General features: G+C 39.2%; 1 protein-coding gene across 2 annotated transcripts; it reads left to right on the forward strand.

Annotated features, from left to right (window-relative positions):
• Window positions 1-20,421, forward strand: Myl1 (myosin light chain 1). 2 transcript variants are annotated; one of them, XM_051154159.1, is made up of 7 exons: window positions 1-264; window positions 10,750-10,777; window positions 14,785-14,928; window positions 17,783-17,956; window positions 18,402-18,479; window positions 19,628-19,670; window positions 20,118-20,421. In XM_051154159.1, the coding sequence occupies exons 1-6, from the start codon at window positions 142-144 to the stop codon at window positions 19,654-19,656; spliced, it is 576 nt and encodes a 191-aa protein (XP_051010116.1). In that variant the 5' UTR covers window positions 1-141; the 3' UTR covers window positions 19,657-19,670; window positions 20,118-20,421. The 2 variants fall into 2 exon arrangements, with proteins under 2 accessions (XP_051010116.1, XP_051010117.1); XM_051154160.1 differs by lacking the exons at window positions 1-264; window positions 10,750-10,777 and adding exons at window positions 9,542-9,718; window positions 10,476-10,500.
• The last annotated feature ends 3,109 nt before the right edge of the window (window positions 20,422-23,530 follow it).

The raw sequence follows: 23,530 nt of genomic DNA on the forward strand, positions 1-23,530 counted from the left end.
TATACCATTCAACACCCCGGGTCCACCCTCCAGACGCTGGGCTGCAGGTCAAGCGAGCCACCACTGCTCTTCCAAGTGTCACTTTGACAGGTTTCCTCTGCAGAAGATCTTTCTTTTTATTAACCCATCCTTTTCATCCAAATGGCACCAAAGAAAGACGTCAAGAAGCCCGCTGCTGCTGCTGCCCCTGCTCCAGCCCCGGCCCCGGCCCCGGCCCCCGCTCCAGCCAAGAAAGAAGAAAAAATCGATCTGTCTGCTATTAAGGTAAACTGAACAGGTGAATTGTTTTGGTCACTGAAACATCTTTCAACACTAAAGATCTCAAGGAATTTGTGCGGAGTTCTATTTTCCATTAAAAGGAATGGCGTTACTAAGTGAACCGGTGTGCTTCAGAAGCCGGGAATCCTCTATACAATTCCAGTGACATTAGTAAGAGTGGGTATTACATATGAGCTCTGTGCTCGCTCCTGTGGGTCAATCTTAGCTGGTTCTGTTTTCCATTTTTCTCCTAAAGTTGCCAAAGTGCAACTTTAGGGGAAATACACAGATCTTCACAAATAGTTAGAGTGGACTTTAAAAGAAAATCTCCGTGGAAATTAGATCTCTGATTCTAAAACTGTATCATAAAGAAACGTTTAGCCTCTGCTAGTTTCCAGAGACTTAAAGACAGCTTATAACCCAGTTGTCTTGGACACATCTATTTGGCAGCTGTTTTATTTCATCTGAAAAAAAAAAATATTGTTTTCTTTGCAATTCAAGTTAATTCCCTCTTCTAATTTGCTTAATAAAATGTCATACAAGACTCAGGGAGATTCTCAGTGCAGCAAATTGCACACTCTGGTACTTCAGTGACTACAACTATCATCGTGTTTGTTTATATGGAGCATTTAATTCAGAATTTGTGAGCACCTTCTAAGTGAAACTAACACAATATATATCGTATGTTTATGTATCCTGTCATCTCTACAGCTGCCGATGTGTGTTGAGTCTTTTCCGTACTGATCTTGAACTAAGGGGAATGTGACTGATTTTTTTGTGTGTGACCACTTTGCTGTGAACCAAGTTTTCAGCTTCAGAAAAGATGACCTGCTTTTGGGAATTGACGAATGCATGTCCCTGTCCCTGTCCCTGTCACCTCTTGGTGGTGTGGTAGCTATCTATGCACCTTCTGCTTGTTAACTGGTCTTAGGTTGGTCCACATGGCAGGCTGAAAGGCTTCCTCTAAGGAACTCTGCCTTATATGGAAAAGTACAGAGTCAAAGTGCTCATGAGGTGAGCCCTCCGTGCAAGCCAAGGATCCTGTACGTACGTAGTACATCTGAAGTTTCCAGCTTAACTCTGCATAAGAAAGCAGCAGTGCTGACCTACACACAAACACTCCATTGACTACCTTGATATAATCATGGCAGTTTAAAGACTTCTAAAGTAATCCTGAATCAGAATGCACTTGGGTTTATGTGATGAAATCAAAATATAGTTGTGATTTTTATAACAGTCCAGTTAAATATGAAACGGAACTTGTTTCAAAACCACAAGAACATCACAAATGTTTAATCTCTGTCTGCACCTTAAGTTATATTTGAAAAAATATAGTTGGTCACAGGATATAGCATTACTAATGGATGGTCGTTTAGGAAAAATGCATTTTGGACCTTCTGAAAATGTTTGGCTTTGAAGACAAGAAGCATACAGCTAGCTCCTTAAGAAGAAACCAAATCTTTTGTCCTCAGCAACCACAGTTGACATCTTTATAGATGCACATTGACTTCAGTGTGCAAGTGTGATTACAACCCCCAGAGTCCTCCTTGATTCTCTAGTGCTCCACTCTTTAATGGCCTTAGAACTATAACTCAGTGTCAAAGACATTTTCGATATATTTGTTGTGATTCATAAGACAATACCATCCCTGTATTTCTGGGCTAAGCTTCCAAAAGGAAAGAAAATGTGCTGTCTTAAGAAAAAGAAACTAACAAACAAAACAAAATAAAACAGCAACAACAACAAAAAAGCAGTATCCAGCTAATGAAAGCAGGTTTTTTCTACCCAGAGAAATAATGCATGAGAAAGGGAATGAATAAGTTTCCATTAATGTCAGTTTTTTAATGCAGAGACTAAGATGGTCACTTTCCCAGACAGCAGACAAGAAGCACTGCTTTAGCCTTCCATTTTTGCTGGTACAGTCAAGAAAAATTTAGAAAGTCCTCTCTCTGGCTTGTACGAATGCAATATGCTTCACTTTCAGTTTTTCATTGCAGAACAAGAGATAGACTATATTTTGAGGAGGAACACACACACACACACATCAAATGAATCTTGAAGAAATGGAAGAAACCTTCTGCTTCCTCCAAGAGGAGCACTCCTAATGGACAGAGAGAGAAAGGAAGGACCTGACGCTGTCTCATTTATGTAAAGGAATGCAAATTCCTTCAATGATTTTTCTCTCACCAATATGAAATCAGTACATATTTGGAAGTGTTTTAGCAAAGCCAAGGAATAGCATGGGACTTGAGTGCTTTATAATATTTCATTTTACCCCAGTAGGTAACAGGGCAAATTAGAAGGTCCATTATGGCATTTCCTATGTGATGCTTTTAATCACTTGATGTTTCTACATGTATTTTCTCATATAAGTTACAAAATTTTTCAAGCAGAGAAAATGAACGTATCTATATACATATTCATTAACTTCCTGAAAAGTCTGTAAGGAATAGAACGTAATTGGATTATAAGATTTATTTCACCTGGAATGGTGGCGCACACCTTTAATCCCATTACTCTGGAGGCAAAGGCAGGTACATTGATGTGAGTTTGAGGCCAGTCTGGTCTACAAAATAAGGCCAGGACAGCCAGGACTACACAGAGAAACCCTGTCTTGAAAAAAAAATATTTATTTCATAAATCCTGTAAGATTAGAAATCTAACTATCCTTTAAACTGTGGGCAAAGCTGGAGTAAGACACAGCAGTAATTAAATTCATCCCTCAGAACTTTTCCCAAGACCATGGTCCACTGTAATATATACCACATTTAATAGCTACATATTCAATTCTCCATAAACTCTGAACAATCTTGGATATTTTTATTAGTTGGCTTAATTGTGCTTTTTCAATCTGACTTCCTGGTTTGTTAGCTATTTATTTAGAGTGCCCACCTGATGTCCTGTGCCTATAGACATTTTTGTGAGTGGTGGTTTTCACCAGGTTCCACTGACATTTGAACATTAATATTACTGTTCTTGGTAGGCCTCAGCTCTCTTTCCCTTTAGAGAACTGGTATTTCCAGGGACAAATCCCCAGGCCTAGAATAACACTGCCTCTCTGGATCACATAGGAGTTAGAACCACCATTATCATTGTGGGTGTAAATAAAGAAAAGAATATTAGTTGCAACCAGGAAAAATCGTAAAAGCAAATAAGTACTGAGATCACCACGGCCAGGCTTGTAAGAGATCTTTAATATTGTTTTGCATGGTGAATTTTTTGCATGGTGCATGTGTTGGCTGATAAGCCAGGATTGCTGTGAGGTGGAGACTTTTGTCGTATCTCAAAATGTGCTGCTTAAACTTTAATTTGCATTGTATTTATGCCACAATCCGGTCATTCCTGACTAGATACTGCAGGCAATATCACAAAAACAGTAATGGTAACAAATGCATTGACAGAAATTCTACCAAATACGAATCTCCAAACAGTAACTGACCATGGACTTGGAAAGACTTAAATGTTCAATTTAATGAGTAAGTTGGATGTCCCAAGGAGGAAACTGAGCCCACATGAGGCCCATCATCACTACCTAAGTGGAGAAACTAAGACTTAACCAGCAGAGTAAATCTATAGTAAACTTTGTGGAACATTCAGCTACCTCTGGTTTCTAAAGTTTGCTGCTTTTCAGTTGGAACAAAAAAGGAGGTATTTGGGAGGCAGAGCGGCGTGGCAGGCCTAGAGCTATATTTATTATCCTGCGCAGTCCTACGCAGCCAGGAGAGGGAGTGAGAGACCTGCTGCAGAGCAGGCTCTGCAAGACTGACCTTAGCAGTTCTGTGGAGTCTCCTATTTTCTGCAGCTTCTCCTACCACCTGCTGTTGTGGAGTCAGGCATTCTTTTTTATAGACAGAGGATGAAATTTCAGGCACTTCAAAGAAGTCTTATTCACGTTGCCCCAACTTCCTGTGAAAAGTTATAAACCGAAATGGATATAAAAATACTTCCACGTGTACTAGAGTGTTGAATTTTAAGACAATTGTTGCTTTTTCTTATTAAACACTCCGACATACCAAATCTAATCTTTAAATCAGCCATCACCAAGCTAATCTTCTGAGAAGAGACCTCTATTTGCTTGTAAATAAACATGCTAATTTAACTAGCATTCTTTGTAGTCATAAGCGGAAATGCAATGTCACATATATAATGCGATTAAATATTAACCTTAACATCATTTGAGGAGAAAGCATGAGGTAAATACATACAGCCAATCTCTAATTTTTAAAAAATGCGTGAAAACAATATATCTTGGGGAAGAAATAAAAAAATTATTTAAGCCCATGAGTCAGCGTCAATAATGTCTTTAGTTCTTTACTTGTCTATACTGAGAGAACAAAGCATGTGAAAGAGAGTGGAAAACACAGAAGGGTGTTTTGTAAGCCTCCCTGTGGTGACATTCTGAAATGTGTGTGACTGAAGAGGGTCTTTGCAAATTATAGCACAGCTTGCAAAGAAAGCGATGTCTTCACCAACTAAAAAGCGGATACTGCTTTTCATTTAAAGAAAATTAAACCTGTGCAAGCCGAGCCCTTGACATTTCAAGGGCTGCACATGAAGCCCCTAGCACGCTGTCTTCACAAGTCGTTCCATAACTGGGCAGCATTAAGCACCATCTGACTCACGGGAATTGTGGGGAGTGTTATATTTAGTCTGCTGAGAGAGCACTTTCTTCTCTTCGGACTGAAATGCCTTTCGTATGAAAATAGGATATTACCAACTTTACTTCTTCATCTGCCCCAAACCAGAATCTTGACAGCAAAACCTACAGTGTGAAAGTATCGATGGCTGCAGAATACACTAGTTAAATTTTAAATCATGTGGATGATAAAGCTAATTGCTCTAGTCAGTAACTAGTAATAGTGGCTTGAGGCTGGGGAGAACAGGTTTTCCTCAGCACAGACATTTTTCTTTCTGTCTTTGAGAGTGAGCTGTTTCTTAACTACCAAGCACCCAACAGTATAATATTTCCTGTTCATAAAACTTTCATAAAACTTTCAATATTGCCATGATTATCATAATAGCAACTGGGTTTTTCAGATATTTTGTCCTTTTCCAGAAAGTAAGTTGAGGTAGGCCCTACAGTATAGACATGTAAAGAAAGGATGGAAAATTCAAAATATATTAGACCTATAAGCAACTCAAGAAATCACACAAAATTTTATCGTGTAATCTGGAAAAAATAATCTAGAGAAGTTATTTAAATCAAAATGCACATGATTCGTCATGACATCCAGAATAGGATTCTAGTTTTCCATGTATCCTATCAAAGTCTCTAAAAGAATATGGTATTTATTTAGCACAGCTGTCCCAAAAGGAACTTCTACTCCAGACAAGTGGGGAAAACATAATTATGATTTCTTAGCATGTACAATGCTTTTTAATTGCTTACATCATAAAATTAAAAATGGAAGGAATAAAAACACATTTTTAATATTTAAGACATGGCATTTGGGTAAATGTACCCAAAAGAGGTACAGCACTCAAGAAATTGTGAATTTATTCCTCAATTATTAACTGAAAAGATGAGAGAGAAAACTGGAAAGGAAAAGAACTTGGATCGCATTTTGGAACTTGTATCAAAATTCGCTTAGGTCTCTACTGGCTCCTGCAGATGTGATCCGAGCTATTTTTAACTGTACAGTTTTGTGCTCGGGTGACAGAATTCAGATGACTGGTCTGGGCCTGCTGACCATAGCCTTACCAGGCCAGTCTCTCTCAGGTCAATGTACCCAAGGTACCATGGCTCTTAGGCCATGTCCCCATTGCTCTCATTTCATATAATATTATAGCATTTTAATAAGCTTCCTAAATTCTCTTTCATTGAGTTGAGAAGTGTAAGGAGAGATATTTCTTTCCTATAACATTAAGTGACTTATAATGAGGCAGACCAATCTAAGGGTTTCAAATATTACTTCTCATGGCCTTTTATAGTAGATGCTAAAATAAAACACCTCTGCAATCAGTTTAATTATTTTCTTAAAGTTTTATATACGTCTAGCTCTGATCACTCTGCAAGACAAGAAGGTGAAGAATCTCCAGCAATGTTCTCTTGATTGGAAACTGGCTCGGTTACAGCACTTTCTTTTCTTAGTGCCACTATTGGCAGCTGCTCATCCCCTGAAATAGGAAGATCTTTGATCACTGTAGTCCATGTGCCTTCCTAGGGCATTCCCTTAGTATTCAATACCATACATTTCCCACATTGTCTTTAATTAAATCTCTTCTTCTCTGAAGATACAAAAATTTAACATATATCAATTCTACATTTTGTTTAACTGCATTGCAATATTTTGTCCCATAAAGCAATTCCTTCTGGATGCCCAAAAATGTGTCTGTAGTCAGTGCCCCAACCACAGGAAGAATCCTTCTTAGTAGCAGGTGTCTTACACACTGCTACTTACCTAAATTCAGCACCAAATGCGAATGGAGGCGTTATAGCACTGTGGATCTTGGCCTTTGACTCACCGTGTAAGATAAAGATGTAGGTTAAGGTAATCACGATGTCTTTACAAAGAAGTTGAAGATTGACAAATTAGAACTCTGGTCTAATTTGTATAAAATCTAAAGGGAAATGCCTGTTTTGTGCTGGCCAGTTCCAGGTGCCGGAGATGCAGTGCTGACTAGAATATACATATCTTTTTCTGGAATGTAAACTTTTTAAAAGAGCAGATAAAGTTTCTGACCTCTGAGAATACACTACTCGAGAGGAGAAACTTCTGTTGGAAAGGAGAACTTGGGTCTACATCCATAGCACCCTAGATTTCTGAGTATGAACAGTCTAGTGGCTTTAATTAAATGCCAAGTTTACTTACTAAGCACCTGGTGGATGGGGCGGGGCGTGGTGGTGGTACCCAGAGAGCAGTGACAGACTAAGTGCAAGGCAAATGCTCTGGGGAGAGATGTAGTGTTAAAACACATCTGGATTCGCATCAGGGGATTCAGCAGGAAGGCTGACTAGTTTGCTGCCTGGAAAGGGAGCCAGGTGACACACAGGGAAGGAAGCATTCTTTGGGAAAGGGGGAGATGGGCTCTTACCAAGGCTGAGAAGATTGTCTAACAGGACAAGAGAAAAGCACAGTGGGCCGCATGCCAGACAGAAAAGACTGATAGCCAGCCGTTGAAACACATTAATCTACAATCTCTGTGTAACCAGAACACGCATTTGCTGCAAGAGCTGACGATATCTCCTCCTATAGCAAGGAGTTTGTCGTTCTGAAAGTGGACAGGAGAGATAGGTTACATCTCTCACTTATTCTTCAGCATATAAGATCAATCTAACATTTAAAGTTTATTTCCCTCTCTGGACTTAACTATGGTTTATTCTTTCTTGTGTCATTGATACATTTAAGTTTATATTTTGTTTTTCAGTAGGTCTTTTTTTAATCTAAAATTTTATTGTTGATATGATAAAAATATAGGGGAAAACTAGGGTGAAATAATTTAACTGTTTCCTACCACTTTACAGCTTCTGTTTTAATAGTAACAACAAACCTTAGTATAATAGCTAACTGGTTTTTTAAAAGCTTATTCACAAATAAAGCAAATAAGTTTAAGGTTTGTGCTGACTTCCCAGTTTTCCCACAAGTTTTTATACAAATTGACTTCGTTTCATATGTATGTAAGGCCACATTTTTTCCATCTGAAAAAGACAAACTATAAATATTATCATTATGTGCAACTCTGATGTAATATTTAGTTATTAACCTCACTAAAGATGTATACTAATTCTCAATAATAATTAGACAATTTGGATTTGGTGGCACAAATACATAGATACAATTATATCAAATTTAGTGGTACAAATACAAAAATATAATTACAAAGCTTCACTTTACTGACTCAAAGCAGTTTTAATTTTTCTGTTAACTATCATTCTGCAGTAACTTTTAAAAATATCAGTCTGGTTAAAAAAAGACATATTTACCTAGGTGCTACTAACTTAAAAATATATGATCATTCTTCATTTGGAGACTCAAGATCCTGTAAGATTTTTTTACACAGTTGTAAACTTTGATCCAAAAGTGATAGATATTTTTAACATTTTGATCAGCATCTAATAATTATACAGAATAAGGAGTATCACTGTGGTGTCTTCTTTTTTTTCAAGTTCTGAGTTTATTTATTTATTTTTTATACATTTATTTTATTACACATCCTGCGGTATTTTCGTATGTGCACCTAGTTACATATTTTTGAAGAAGTGGTATGTATTTAGCTGTTTCTTTCTTCTGGAATAGAAAGAGGATAAGTTCAAAATATTCATCTTCCTAGCAGGACACACTTCATGCTTTTTATGAACATCTACCTCAAGGACAGTTGCAGAAGTCACAATTCATCTCACAATTCCTTTATTCTTTTGAGCTACTTGAAATGTGTAGAGAGCGGTAACCGTTGTGTCTGAACTCCAGTGAACACTCCAGGCCTCCTCTTTTCCCTAAAGCCATTCTAGTTTTCCCATTCTCAGATAAGCTGCTATAAAAGCCCATTGCCGGCAACTCCCCTAAACGCCTGTGAAATGCGGAAGTGCTACTTAGCACCCCTGAGCTCCACTTTAGGTTACTTTACTCTCGGTCTGCAGACTAAGCCACAAAGTGTTGGAAAGGGCAACTTGATTTTGGTAAGAATCTAGGAACGAAAAAAGAATAGGAAATTGATGTGTCGGTTTTCTTGCTTGCTAAGAATTTCCGAAATAAAAATGCAATATCTAAAAAGAAAATCCGGCTGGACGGACATAGTCAAACCTAATGTCAAGAGATGAAGGAGAAAGGTAGAAAGCAGAACCCCAAAACACGTTTTTGCTTAGATTACACTCCTGCAAATACTGCTTGCAAAAGCATAGTCTTTAATGGAGACTTGGGAGCCTGGTCGGATTGCTGTGTGGGTGTATCCTATGAGATACACAGAGCACGCAATGCCTTTTCAGGACCTCAGAACTTTACCATAAGGGGCAGAGCTTTGGGAAGTGTTGTTTCTCTATACCAGTTACGATTTGAAACTTCAACCCAGTTGCATCCAAGAGGCTCTGTTAATATCCAGACTTGCTGACTAGACACTCGTAAAGTCCATAATTATCCCTCGGAAGCTAGAGGCTAAGTGAATCCCAAGTTTTCCACGAGCAGAGAAACATCTTAAGGAAGACGTTGCGGCGAACATCTCAGAGACAGAGACCATAAAAGTACCGACAGGCTTCGGTCCCACCAGGGCTGTTCACTTCTAGATGCTAGTTTTCTAAAAATAGCCCTAGGGTACATTTCCCTCTTTCTCTTTGCCCTAAGAAAGCTAAGGAACTTCTCTAGGAGGAGGGACAACTGGCCCCGTGAAATCTGATGCTACGTATGAGGTCAGTTTGCCCAGAAATAAAAGGAAGCCACAAAGAAGGGAGACTCCACTCAGGGACCGGAGCTGCCTTCAGTTAACGCTTCAGCCCCACTGCTGGTCTGCAGCCCAGAGCTCCATCATGGTGGGTCCTACAGGAGAAAATGACATGTCACTTATAGGAGGATACAGTTGGGCGACAGGAGCACACTGAGAAGACAGGCAGACAAGGAATAGAATGGAGGGCAGAGCCTATTTAGCACAAGGTTTTTGGAGCCTAATATCGGTTTCCACCAGCTATGATGAAGATAGAAGAAGTTACTTCAAACTATTGCACCAGATGGAGAAATTCATCTTCCTCCCCAGAGCAGTTGTTCGCTCTTCACCACCTTTTGATATATCACGTAAGATTTATCTAAATTTAGAAGAAGAAGAAAAAAGTGCAAACATAGTGAAATAGTATGCTTTAAATAGAATAGAATCCAATGATAACTGATACCTAAAGTTAAGCAAACTGCATCTGATTCTTCAGTTTCCTATACTAATATAAAAATATGTTAATTAAACAGAAAGACTTAAGGTGGTTTTTGTATGCAATTTTATTTGCAGTTTTAAATGTATATCTTATCAGACAGACATATGCTAAATATGGACCATTTTGGCATTCTAGGAAGTGTTCAGTTCAGCATTTTTTAATGTCTTTACATCATTAAGATATAGGGGAAAGATTTCCGAATTATCTTTTGCAGCAGATTGTATGCTCCTAGGTTCAAAATTGCCCTCACGCAGCCTTCCTGTGCTATGCCACCCACATGGTTTCCTAAAGGCCTCAGAACAGAGAGCCCTCCTTCTGTCAATGCATTTGAAAGACCTTTGTTTCTCTCTCTCCCTTGCCACTGCAGTCCTTCAGTGCTGACCAGATTGCAGGTAAGTGATCTGAGCTTCTCTGCCTTAGACAGAGCTCTGCCTGTCTCTGAAATGCTCCTTAAACTCCATAGCATGCTACTTTGTGGCTCAAACTGTTGGTATCCACACCATGCCTGAACTCAGAAAAAAACGGGCTGATGTCGGGAGCTCGTTTAGCAGAGAATTCAGGGAAGGAGCTGGATGCATCTATAAATCAGGATGCTCTTTTCTGGTTAAGATATTTTCTTAAGATTAATTTCTTTCTAACAGATCGAGTTCTCTAAGGAACAGCAGGAAGGTAAGTTTAAAAGCTGTAGCCGTTGGTATGGGCAGACTCACTGAGGCAGCAAGTGAGAAAGCCAGCTCCCTTGGGACAAGCTAAGTGCTGCCTAATTAACCACACTGGTGCTGCTATTCTAAATATAAATTGCTCTCAGTCCCTCTAAATATAAACCTGTATAACTGAAACCCTTGGTTATAGTCAGTAATCAAAGATCTAAGGCAATAAAAAACAGAATATAAATAAGTCCTCATAGCTACTCATTTCTAAATAAGATGAAACTTGATACAATAGGAAAGATCATACATGATATATTCACATTTTTTTAAAAATCTAACTTACTAATCAAAACCTGAGAGAGAGAGAGAGAGAGAGAGAGAGAGAGAGAGAGAGAGAGAGAGAGAGAGATCTGACAAGTCTGAAGCATTCAATCTGAAAAATAAAGCTGATTATAAAAGCCTCCCTAATGATCAAGCCTGTCCAGTTTCTATGACTTCATAGACAGAGACGGGTCCTGGCCCAGCACTTCTTTAAGAGATATTGACAGGGAGCTGGAGAGGTGAAAGGTCTTTTCTTCCTCAGTGATCAAAGAATTAGTAATAGTATCATAAGCTCGCATGAATTCAAACCGACTAGAAAGTCCTTTCACGAACTGAGAGCATCAATGAGTCCAAAACCTTTCAAGAGTGAAGAGATCTCAAAGAGCTTCCATAACACTTGAACTTTGTCCTCTTTGTGTCTTTCGATTCAACAGGGCCCAGTATCCCACACAATCTCAATTTTTAGATTAGGAAGTTTAGCGGAGAAATGTTATGTGGGGCAAAATCATCACAAAACGTACATGAACTAAGCCAAATGTATTTACAGAAAGGAGAGGCAGAGCGGTTTAGTTATGTGATGTCATATAAGTTAGGTGACTGGCCATAAGAACGTATACTGTATTACAAAATAGACAATAAAATAATTGTGGGTTATTAGTAACAGTTCTCCACCTAAAGGCTTCCACATTGTTCAGTCTCTTCCAGGGTCATGGTAACCATGATGCTATCTGGGTATCAGCTTAAAACAAAAGGTTATTTCCTATAGCACAAACTCCCATGGTTGGTGGCCTCATGTAGTCAGTTTAGGTAAGTGGTTCTCAACCTTCCTAATGCTGTCACCCTTTAATACAATGTCTCACATTGTGGTGACCCCCAACCATACAATTATTTTTGTTGTTACTTCATAACTGTAATTTTGCTACTGTTATGAGTCATAATGTAAATGTCTGATGTATACGGTATCTGCTGTGTGACCCCAGTGAAAGGGTATTTTGACCCCCAAAGGAGTCACAATGAGACCTGAAGTTTAGATGATTGAGTAACTCAACATCATTTAAAGATATACTATAAAGGATTTGTGTTAAGGAAATTACGGTTCTCGTTTGTTTACATATACTTTTAATTGGTGATGTAGCTACATCATCAGCCCCTGCCGTGCAGTGCTCTATAATTCCTGATTTACAGTACCACCGTGGCTGCCAAACTATTGCTGAATCAAACAATGAAAGACTCAAAGGCCCTTGCTGAGACAAATACATTTAGTGCTGAGTGTGAGACTCATTACCCAATACTGAAAACAGGTTTTAGCCACAGAATTGAGTAAACATTGGCACATTGGCTTTGTGTCAGAAAAACAAATGTAAACTTATCAGACTAAGTAGAAAGTCTATGCTTTCAGGATAAATCAAGACCACTTGAACTTGCTTCCTTGCTTAATGAATGACGAACAGTGTTCATACCATTTGATTTGGATTGAAGGAAAGAGGGGAAAAGGTGGAGATAGTTATAGCAATTTGAAGGTTTAGGTCTTGTGCTCTCTGTTAGCATGACCGCCAGCTACATGTGGCTACTTAAAAAAAAAAATTAATTGGCTTTTAAGTTATAAAATGTTAAAGTCTGAATTTTAAATCTCGCTGGCCATGTTTAAGTCTGCAAAACCACCATTAGATGGCAGGTGAAGAATAATCAGTCTCATCATTAGATATTTCAGAAACTGTGTGCTCTGGGCAAAAGATCAGATGACACATCCTTAAAGGTCAAATAGGAAAACCCGTGAAGCTTTGCCTGCACTGTTGTCTGTGGGGACAACTCCACTCTGCTCTTGAGGTTCAGCAAAGACCACAAACAATGCGTCAACAAAGGGGCGTGGTAAGACTATGGTAAGATGTGGCTTATGCAGCCAGTCAAGGAAGCAGTTCACCAGCCTGTGTCCTGGAACCTTGAAGAGAATGGCTAAGCCTTGGGCTAAAAGTCCAGGATTAAAAGAATTATATCTCCAGGCTCTGCCTTTAATGTACCAAAAGATAATGTCAAAGCGATTCCATTACAGCCATAAAAAATCCCATTTCTACACCAGCATCTGAGCCGGGTGACTGCGAGTCCTCAGAGCACCATGCCTGGCGTCTGAAGCCAGCAGCAAGAGGAGTCCAGTTCCACGTGACCTTTAGAAAGATGAAAAATAGTATGTGACTCATGAAACCACAGGGCACAAGCAATTTTTTTTTTCCAGATTGGGGCAGATCATGGTGAGATCACATAGGATCTAATAGGAAATAGCAACATGGTCCATAGCTAACTGCGTATGTGCACTCTGTCCAATCTTAGATTAAAAGGCACTGAGATAGGAAGATAGGCTAATGGGATGTGGGACAGAGCCATCTTTTCAGACAGCAAATTTCGTTGGAGACTGCCCCTAGCCTAAAAACAGTGTTTCCAGTTCTGAAAGTTTATTCATCAATTGATCCAGTGTCATTGGCTATTGGCACTAACTCCAGTAAATCACCATCAGGACTTGTAGGTTTTCCAGAATTTTTCTCTCAGTTAAGTTTAGCTATTTCCATTAAAATGCCTTTGCTAGTTCCTAAATCCATTTGTAACCCTCTTTCCAGTCTTTGTGTTACATAGTTCTAAGTGATTATGGGGATAATTGCGAAGGTGAAGCAGTTTTATCGAAACAGAATTATAGGACATAAAACACTCGGCAGAGCAATCGCAGTGAGAAAAAGCAGCACTTTGAGCTTCACTCTGAGTGCACTCATGCACACACACACACAAATGTGGTCATGCATAAGCAGCTCAGTCTGTCTGTGCAAATATCCCAGTTTCAATAACATGCTAGGGCCCCACAGAGTGCTCCATTGGAGAAAACTAGACAGAAGAGAAAATGCATTTTTCTGCATTATTTTTCTTATAACTGCATGGGAATCAATCAAATGTTAACTTTAAAATATATCATTAAGTTATAAACATGTTTGGTTATATGGATTATTTGGGGGCTACATCAGCATTACATGAACATATCACAAAAATTGATGTAGAAAAATTTTTCCATCTGAATCAACCATAATAGGAGCCTCTCTGAACCAAACTTTGGGGTGGTTAAACAGCACTGTAAAACGTACAGGCTTCCCTCCCACTTCTAACTTCCATAATATAAAAATAAAATGATATAATTTCTGGAGGAGACTAGTTGAGAAGACAGCCTATAAAACTTGTGCCCCAAAGGTAGATTTTTCTCCAAACTTAGAAAGTTTGGATTAAACTCACATACCATAGCCCCAGCTGGCAATATGCTTGCTTGAGACTTCATTAACATTGCCAATTAATAAAAGGCCTATTTGGAGACTCTTAAGCTTTCTCAAGGCATTAGAATATTTTAAGTGACTCCCGCTTCCCTCACGGGTGTAGGAAATGCGAATCACTATCACCGGGAGCTCCAACTTCCATAATTAAAAATTAATTCCACATCAATAATGATGCAGCTTAAAACTAGAAATGCCGCTTTAAAGGAATTACCCACATTAAGCGCCAAAAGGGTTTCCCGATGATCGTTTGATAGAAGGAAAGAAAGCAGGTGGTTGGCGAAAATTGTAAAGCAGGGAAGAGTGTGAATTGAATCCTTGAAGGACTTGGGGTTAATTAGAAGGTTTCGGAAAATAAAAAGGCAATGCCCACCGGTGACTGAACGTCTTGTGCTTCTTGCAGAATTCAAGGAGGCGTTTCTCCTGTTCGACAGAACAGGAGAATGCAAGATCACTCTGAGTCAGGTGGGCGACGTCCTCCGGGCTCTGGGCACAAATCCCACCAATGCCGAGGTCAAGAAGGTTCTCGGGAACCCTAGCAATGAAGGTAGGTTCCTCTAGGATCGGTGGATGTAGACTGGGGAGGGACTCCCACACAATAGAGTTCAGTTTGCTCCCCGGTGGTGGCAGCCGTGCCCCTCAGGGCTTGAAAAACCTCAGCTTATGTCATCAAAAAAACAAAAACAAAAACAAAAAAACAACAACAACTGAGTTAACTTTCATTAAGGACCTGAAAGTGTGTGGTAAATAAAACATCCCGCGAGAGGAAAGAAATGGAGTGTAAAGGTGAGGCCAGCACCCTCAGCACCGTATCTGAGTCAAGGGCTAATGAGAAAAAGCATATAAGCACATTTTCTTTTTCTGAGTTCATACCTTCAAAGACTAAAGTACATTTTTAAAATTCTTGAACTCTTATTCTTTTATTGTTATTTTTATTATGTGGACACACACACACACACACACACACACACACACACAATCTTTTTGGGTCTGTGTAGCGTTGCTTGATATGATATCAGGGATGACCCCTTGGTATTTCATAATCAATTAGGGAATCATGCCTGGGAAAGATGAAATCTCCCTCTCTCAGTATTTCTTAGTTTTTCATCTAGAAGTGGGGTCCCAGAAGATTTCTCGCATCCATCTTTCCACGTCTGTTCTTGTCCTTGGACAGGTTCTGTTAGGCAGCCATACTGTTGAGGTTTACAATTGAACCCTCCTGGTCATTTCTAGGAAACACAATCTCACAGCAGACATCCTGATCCTCTGGCTCTGAACAATTTTTCATTTTGACAAATACATCAAATATAGCTAAAATACAACACACGTCATATAAAGCCATGAATAACCATAATGATGTTTTTCTAGAGAACGCTGATTCTTTGAAAAACAAGTGTGAAAATAAAGTTGCAGTGTTCTGAGACACATTTGCCGACCTTAGCCAATGTGCTCTGGCTTTGCTTCAGTGACCATTTTAAAGGGCCTCAGCCATCTTAAATTAAGAATAGGCAGAGTCACATCTTAATGAGTATTTTCTATTTCCAATCAAAAAACATGAAAGTCTTAAAAACAAAACCTGCATACTGTCCCCAGGTAAGCCCTGGAACAAGAATCAGTGAGGTATATAAGTCACTCATTCCATATGGAAATCCAGTCATTAGTCCAGAACAAGGAAATTGCTTTTAATCCCAATGGCTTGTGGCAAAGCATAATAACCTATTGGAAAACTGTGACTCTAAATAAAAAAGACAAGACACAAAATGGAGGGTTTCTCAAGTAGAAATGTGGGCTGCTTGTCTTTGCCTTTAGGGAGAAAAAATTGAGGGGGCAGGCAAATACTCTTGTGCTTTTCCTGATGGCTAAAAATGAACTGGTGACTCTTCTTTTAAAGACAGATGGGGGGGGGGGGAGAAGGGAGGGGGAAGAATAACAGATTTCAAAAAAACTTATGTCTACATAAGTCAACCTGTCTTTTCTAAAAATATGACGAATAAAATTATGCAGAAAGATGATAGTGTGGGAACTAATGTCAGAATGCAGCCTAAGCGGTACCTCCACACGTCATGACCTCGCTGAGAAGTGCCCCTCATTAACAGAATCATTAGGAAGTGTTCATTTACTAAACACCCAAATAGGCTAGATTTTCTTCTGTGAAAGAAGAGGGACATTTTTATTTGGGGAGTATATAATTTTATCCGTGTGTGTATGTGTATACACACATACAAACATATATACATATATTCATATATACATACAGAGATATGTGTGTATACACATGCAAACATATATACATATGCATATATACATATACATATATATGGGTAGTCTATTTTACACTTTTTTGTGAATAAGCTTTATCTCATCAGGGATTCTGAAGAAAGTCCCTCTTAGCATCTCTGGCCTGGAATTAGGAAGGAGATAGGATGTCACACAATATTTGACAAACACACTTTCCTCATGAGCTTCTTTTTAAAAATTACTTCCCATTGAAAGAAACCCAAGGCTCTACAAAAATCTGAGGCATGAAGTCACATGTAGTTAAAGTTCAATATGGTTTTGCTGTGTTTGTATGATTATGCAAATTTTTATATTGCTTCCCAGGTACTTATAGGATACAGTAAATCATAGTACTAATAAAATTTATTAAATAATCAATGAGTCCCAACCATTTTAACAACCTTTTCATGCACTGGGCTTATTAAATCTCACAATAAGACTTTAAAGTGCTTCTATTTTAAAGTTGAGAATACAGTGTACAAAGAGGTTAGAAAAGTTGAGCCAAGGGTCTGCAGAGAGAGCTCAGAAGTTAAAGGCATTCATTCCTCTGGCAGAGGAGCCAAGTCAGGTCCACAGCACCCACATCAGGTGGCACACAACCAGTAACTCCAGTTCCAAGGGATGCAAAGCCTTACTCATCCTCTGCAGGCACCGGGGAGTCTGTGGTGCACGCCCACACATTCAGACCCACACATAGACGTGTGAAGCAGAAGAATTTGAGGGAAAAGTTGAGCCACATGTGGGTGTACACACCTGTAATCTCAGCCCTTTCAAAGTAGACATAGGAGGCTAGGAAATTCAACGCCATCCTCAGTTCTATGGCAAGTTGGGAGTCACTCAGAGATATCCAAGATCCTATCTTTACAAACTAATAATAAAAAAGAATGTGGTTAGCAAAGTTGTCACTGCTGCGTAGGTGAGAGTGTTGAGCTAGGGAGTGTTGGCCCTAGGGCTGCAGAGCGCATACTATTGTCTGTTATCAGACGTTTTGCCAGTTTAGCAGTTTTTTATCAACTGAGATTTAAGTTATGTGAAGGTTCTCATGAATGCTTGTGTTTGTTTTATGACTCAGAGCTGGTATTTTAGGGTGGTTACTAGTTTTGCACATCGCTATTTCCTTCCAGAGATGAATGCTAAGAAGATAGAGTTTGAACAGTTTCTGCCCATGATGCAAGCAATCTCCAACAACAAGGACCAGGGAGGCTATGAGGATTTCGTTGAGGGTCTGCGGGTCTTTGACAAGGAGGGCAATGGCACCGTTATGGGTGCTGAACTCCGCCACGTCCTTGCCACCCTGGGTAAGAAAATCCATTTCCGTGGGCTTAATAGGGCCAATTGTACAGAAAAGATCGTGACAGGAAAGCCATGTCCTAATCAAAATAAGGGAAAGGCTACAAAGAAATGGAAAAAAAATAATAATCAAAAGTCAGTGACGACGTCTGTTGGCCTCCGCGACAATGAGTTTGCGGGGGTGAAGAAATAGCCAAGTATTGGAACTGAGTAAGGACACCACCGTGGCTGCCCTGGGTTGTAGATGGGTCATGAGGGATAATGTTCGTTCCATTCATCACCCTAAAATCAGTTTATTGGAAAGCCTCCTAAGGGCCTGGGAAATAAGAACAGGCATTCATCCTCCATGGCTGCAATCGGAATTTCCAAAGCCCGCAGCCTGTCGCTTCCGGTGGGAATTGGAAATTATTCTCTCATTTTATTTCTAAAACTGGGGGTGTTTTGTTTCGCCAGGTGAAAAGATGAAGGAGGAAGAGGTAGAAACACTGCTGGCTGGCCAGGAGGACTCCAATGGCTGCATCAACTATGAAGGTACAGCTGGCCTGACCTCATGGAAGATAGATTCCTTTTTTAACTTTAACAATTTCCTCTTCCTTATTTAGTATAAGGACTTGCCTAATTGTGAGACGTTGTCTGAGGATCCAGACAGATATGTGGAATTAATTTTGGAAGTCCCATGCAGCACCTTACAGTTTAACCTGTGTTTCCTCTTACCTTTTCCATAAAACTCCTGAAGGATAGGCAGGCCTTAAATTAGAATCAAATACAATACAACACTCGAGTGGAGAAAAATGTTGACGTTCCTTACTAGTACACTAATCATTAGAGTCAAGAAACTGGAGATCAAAAGAAAAAAAAGTAAGAGAGAGAGAAAAAAGAAACTGGTGATCAAACAAATCTAATAGCTTATTGATGGTCAAATTGTTCACAGCAAGGCTGGTACTGAAATTTAGCTCTCTTTGTCTAGTGGTCTTGCTTACAGGAAAATCACTTAATAGCAGATATGGTGGCATCCATTTGTAATTCTAGGAAGCTGAAGGAGGAGAGGCTTGCATGGATCATGGAGTGAGGTCCTGCTGGAAGGAAGGTGGGAGGGACTGATGAACACAAACCCACAGAGGTGGGGGAGGGACAGGCACACACAGGCTCCGGGTGGGGGAAGACCCAAGTAGAGTAGCCAGTCTTTATTTCCTGCTGTCAGTTTATAGCAGTTTCACATAAAGGGTATGAAAGCAATATATACACAAGGCAAATATTTAAAATAAAGCTGTTTAATATTATTTGAATATTTAAATATTTCCAATAAAGTTTATCTTCCAAAAGAAGAATAGCCTCGTTTCAATAAACCTATGTTGGTAGCTTTGATGAAAATATAAATTTACAATGTTCCAAATTTATAAAGAGTATTTTAAAAATAGGATAGGAAGGAAGGGAAGAGAAGAGGGGAAAATGAAAGCATTCAGCCATGCCAACAAATCTTTACCAGAAATCTGAATTAAACTGCACTTTTAAACCCATAAACAATTCCTAGTTGGTTGTTGTTATAAATATATTACATAGAATAGCTTTTAGTAATATCCTTGGGACAAATAGTCACCTGGAGAATAAATTCAAATCTCAACTTCTTTTTAATTCCACTTGACTTTTTCTAACTTTTAACTGTACGTATATTCCAACAGCTTTTGTCAAACACATCATGTCTGTCTAAATGGAGTTTTCAAGGTATACACCTATCCTCTCTTTCATATGTAAGGCTTGAGTGATATTTTGTTTAAAAAAAAATAACAGCTTCACAGCATATGCTTTAGATACAGTGTTGCCTCCTAATCACAAGTTATTTTTATTAACCCAAATATGCCATGCTATCTTTTTAACTCTACTAGAAACAAGCAGTAGAAATTCAACTAACCAGAGACTAGTTAGTTAATTTAGTTTGCATATAACACTACTGGAAACATTGTCCTAAGTCCTTTGAATAATGACAGTAGCTTTTAACAATTACTACTCTTATCAAACTGTGTTGTAACAGTTTAAATTCAAGAGCTTGGCAACCAGGTCCTTAAAGCAAGGGTGTGACTTGCCTTGAGAGTGTTGGCTCAGAGTTTCTTCTGGAGTGTCCTTTCCAAGGGGGTACTATCAACATCTCACTCATGTCCGTTTCTCCTACAGAACACAGAGTTTGGAAAGACTGGCCAGAACATCAGATCAAGAACACCTATGGCTAACGCTCCACACCTGCTTACCACCACCCAGAGGATCAATCTAGACGGTTCTAGATTGAAGGAGTCCCTGAATTCTTAAAAAGCCTTGAGTTTTTCAGGACACGGAAATCAGGCTGTAGAACAGAAATCTACTGTTCTAGGGAGACATCTACAGTATTAGTAATCTCAAGTCCAAACACTAACTTTATCATCTACTTGGGTCCACAATATTCTTAAGATACTACATCAATAAACTTGGTCAGTCTGGAATATTCAAGTTGTGCTCTGTCTTACTTTTTCACTTTATAAAAAGCATTTTTAAGAATTCAATTCTTATGGGAAATTATTTAACTTTTTTTTTTTTTCCAAACAGGGTCTCTCTGTTAGCCTTGCTGTTCTGGACTCACTTTGTAGACCAGGCTGGCCTTGAACTCACAGCAATCCATCTGCCTCTGCCTCCTGAGTGCTGGGATTAAAGGCATGCACTACCACTTCTGGCCTTAAAATTTCTTTTTTTAAAAACATCACCATAGGGCCTGATGAGATGGCTTTGTGGGTAAAGGCGCATGCCACCAAGCCTGAAGACCTTCATTCGATCCCTGGGACGCACATGACAGAAGAGGACAGATTTCCACACTTGTCCTCTGATCACCGTATGCACGCCATGCCCCACCTCCCACACATGCGCACAAATGAAAATAATCAAATGAATAAGTAATAAATGCAAAAAGAAAAGATGTAACGTCATCTCAACCTACAAAGCAATAATCGATTAAACAATAAAATTATATATTATTGAAAAAGTTAAATAGAGAACCAAGGAAATTCAGATAGGAGACTGAGCATTTTGGTTGACTACGGTAAGGTAGAGGTAATATTGGGTCTTTCCTACTTATGTAAATCGTTATTTATGGTTTGATCTATTTCCTTTGAAGTAACATTTGGGCCTATTAGAGAACTATAGATGCCTTTGGCTTTTCTCTCTGGCGACTTAAAAAGTAAAATCCAGTGTGACCTTTTAGCTGTTACTTTTTTAAAAACCTCTCTGAGTTAAGGGATTGTTTATCGCTATGCATCCCGACCACAGTCTCTTCCAATTCCCATGCGCTTGTGTCCACATCTCTGATGTGCTAAACCTCAAAGAAGCACAAAAGCCAGGCATGGTGGCGCACACCTTTAATCCCAGCACTTGGGAGCAGAGGGAGGCGGACCGCTGTGAGTCTGAGGCCAGCCTGATCTACAAAGCGAGTCCAGGACAGACAAGTTAACACAGAGAAACCCTGTCTTGAAAACAAAACAAAACAAAACAAAAAACCAAAGAAGCACAAAAACTAAGTGGAAGGGGGCTGGAGAGATGGCTTAGAGGTCGAGAACACTGTCTGCTTTTTCAAAGGTCCCAAGTTCAATTCCCAGAAACCACATGGTGGTTCACAACCATCTGTAACGAGATCTGGTGCCTTCTTGTGGTGGGCAGACATACATGTGGGCAGAATACTGTATAAATAATAAATAAATCTTTTTTAAAAACTAAATGGAAAAGTTTACAGAATAAGCATTATCCCCTAGTTGTATCACATATGCCTCTCCACAGATGACCCTGAAGGTAGGTAATGTCAGTGCTCCGTGGTCGCCCTTCCTCCCTGAAGAGTAGCCATAACAAGGAGGGTTATAACTTCTCTCAGGAGTTCCCGCCTACGTGTACCTCTTGGGAGGGGATGTTGGCAACTTCAGATCAATAAATCCCTCAGTCTTTCAAAAGTCACTTGTGTTCTCGTCACTGACCTATGCTTTTTGTGGCTAAGCTGGGCCGCTGCAATCATGTGTTAAAGGGAACTGAACTATGACCTCATGACCTTTAAGCCAAGTTTACCTCAAACCAAGAACTAAAAAGACCACGGAGGGCATCTTGGGAGGGGTTTCTGGGAGAATGGAAACCCACACATTGGTGCCACTGAGAATGTGACATGTGTCTAGGGAGGTGGGTTAATTGAATGTTTAAGTATATTTCATTTTACTTTATTTAAGATTTTAGTTTAATGGCTACATGTGGCTCATGACTACCAGATTGAACAGTGAGGCTCTCAATACACATTGATTTTTATTATTGCGTGAGACAATTAAAATAGTTTAAAAAAATTTTTAAAGCTCCACATATGAAACTATCAATTTTTTTTATTTAAATGTTTGAAATCTGAGTGGAGTAGTGCATGTCTTTAATGCCAGAGCACTTGGGAGGCAGAAGCAGATGGATCTCTGAGTTCAAAGCCAGTCTGGTCTATAGAATGAATTCCAGGACAGCCATTACATTACATACAAAAACATATTCTCTCTCTCTCTCTCTCTCTCTCTCTCTCTCTCTCTCTCTCTCTCTCTCTCTCAAAAGAAGAAGAAGAAGAAGAAGAAGAAGAAGAAGAAGAAGAAGAAGAAGAAGAAGAAGAAAAGAGAAAGAAAAAACTTTTTCAAAAACATTAATGTCACAGTGTAGAGAAAAATGACTGCTTCATATAGTCTAGTCTTTAAAGGCTTTTTTGTTGTTGTTTTACCTTTTTTTTTTTCCAAGCTAGAAAAGCATGATGTCTGAGTGGTATAAATTGTTAGTTTCAAGATTTATGTATAATGCTTTCCTCTTAAGACTTAAAAGTACATTAACCCTCCCCACAGGGTAACTTCAGCACACTGTCATGGGACCTAACCTTATTAAATTACCATGTGTGAAACACCCATGACTCAAGCAGCAGCAGGTGCAAGCTGGAGTTGCCGGCAGAAGAGCAATAGTCGTTTTTTTAACATCCCCACCAGCTGGCGAAACAACAGGTGCCTAATTCCTCAGCCTTTAAAAATAACTTTTAAAAAGCTTGTGCTGCATAAGCAAATATTTTCAAGTTTGCTTTAAAACCACCTTCAAAGTTACCTTGCGCAAAAGTCATTATACATTGATTTTTGTTTTTTGTCTCAAAATTACATTTGAAACCTAAAAACACAAGAATTCATTCCCCTTTAGAGAGGAAATAAATAATTATTTATTTAACTGGAAAATTAAGTTGTATTTTTAGCGCTTCTGGGTCGTGATAAAGAGCCTTTCCCTAATGGGTCATCTCAAGCTAGTCCTTCTCAGCAGTGGTAAATATCTTTTTTTCAACCAGGACAAAGATAACTTGAAACTTAGCAGAATGAAGAAGGAGTATCATTTCCCTCAAGTGCTAAGTTTAGAGACAATCATGAATCTACAGATCTCATCAGAAATGTCTATAATCCCCAAACAAAGAACAATAAATAGCTACCTGAGGTCCAGACTAAAGACCTAAACACTCTATAATAGCCAAGGTCACTGAATGTGGCGCCAGGGCTGTGATTCGGGCAATGCTTTCAATTTGCAGTTTG

This window comes from Acomys russatus, chromosome 12 (genome assembly GCF_903995435.1).
Source record: "Acomys russatus chromosome 12, mAcoRus1.1, whole genome shotgun sequence".
Lineage (NCBI taxonomy): Eukaryota > Metazoa > Chordata > Mammalia > Rodentia > Muridae > Acomys > Acomys russatus.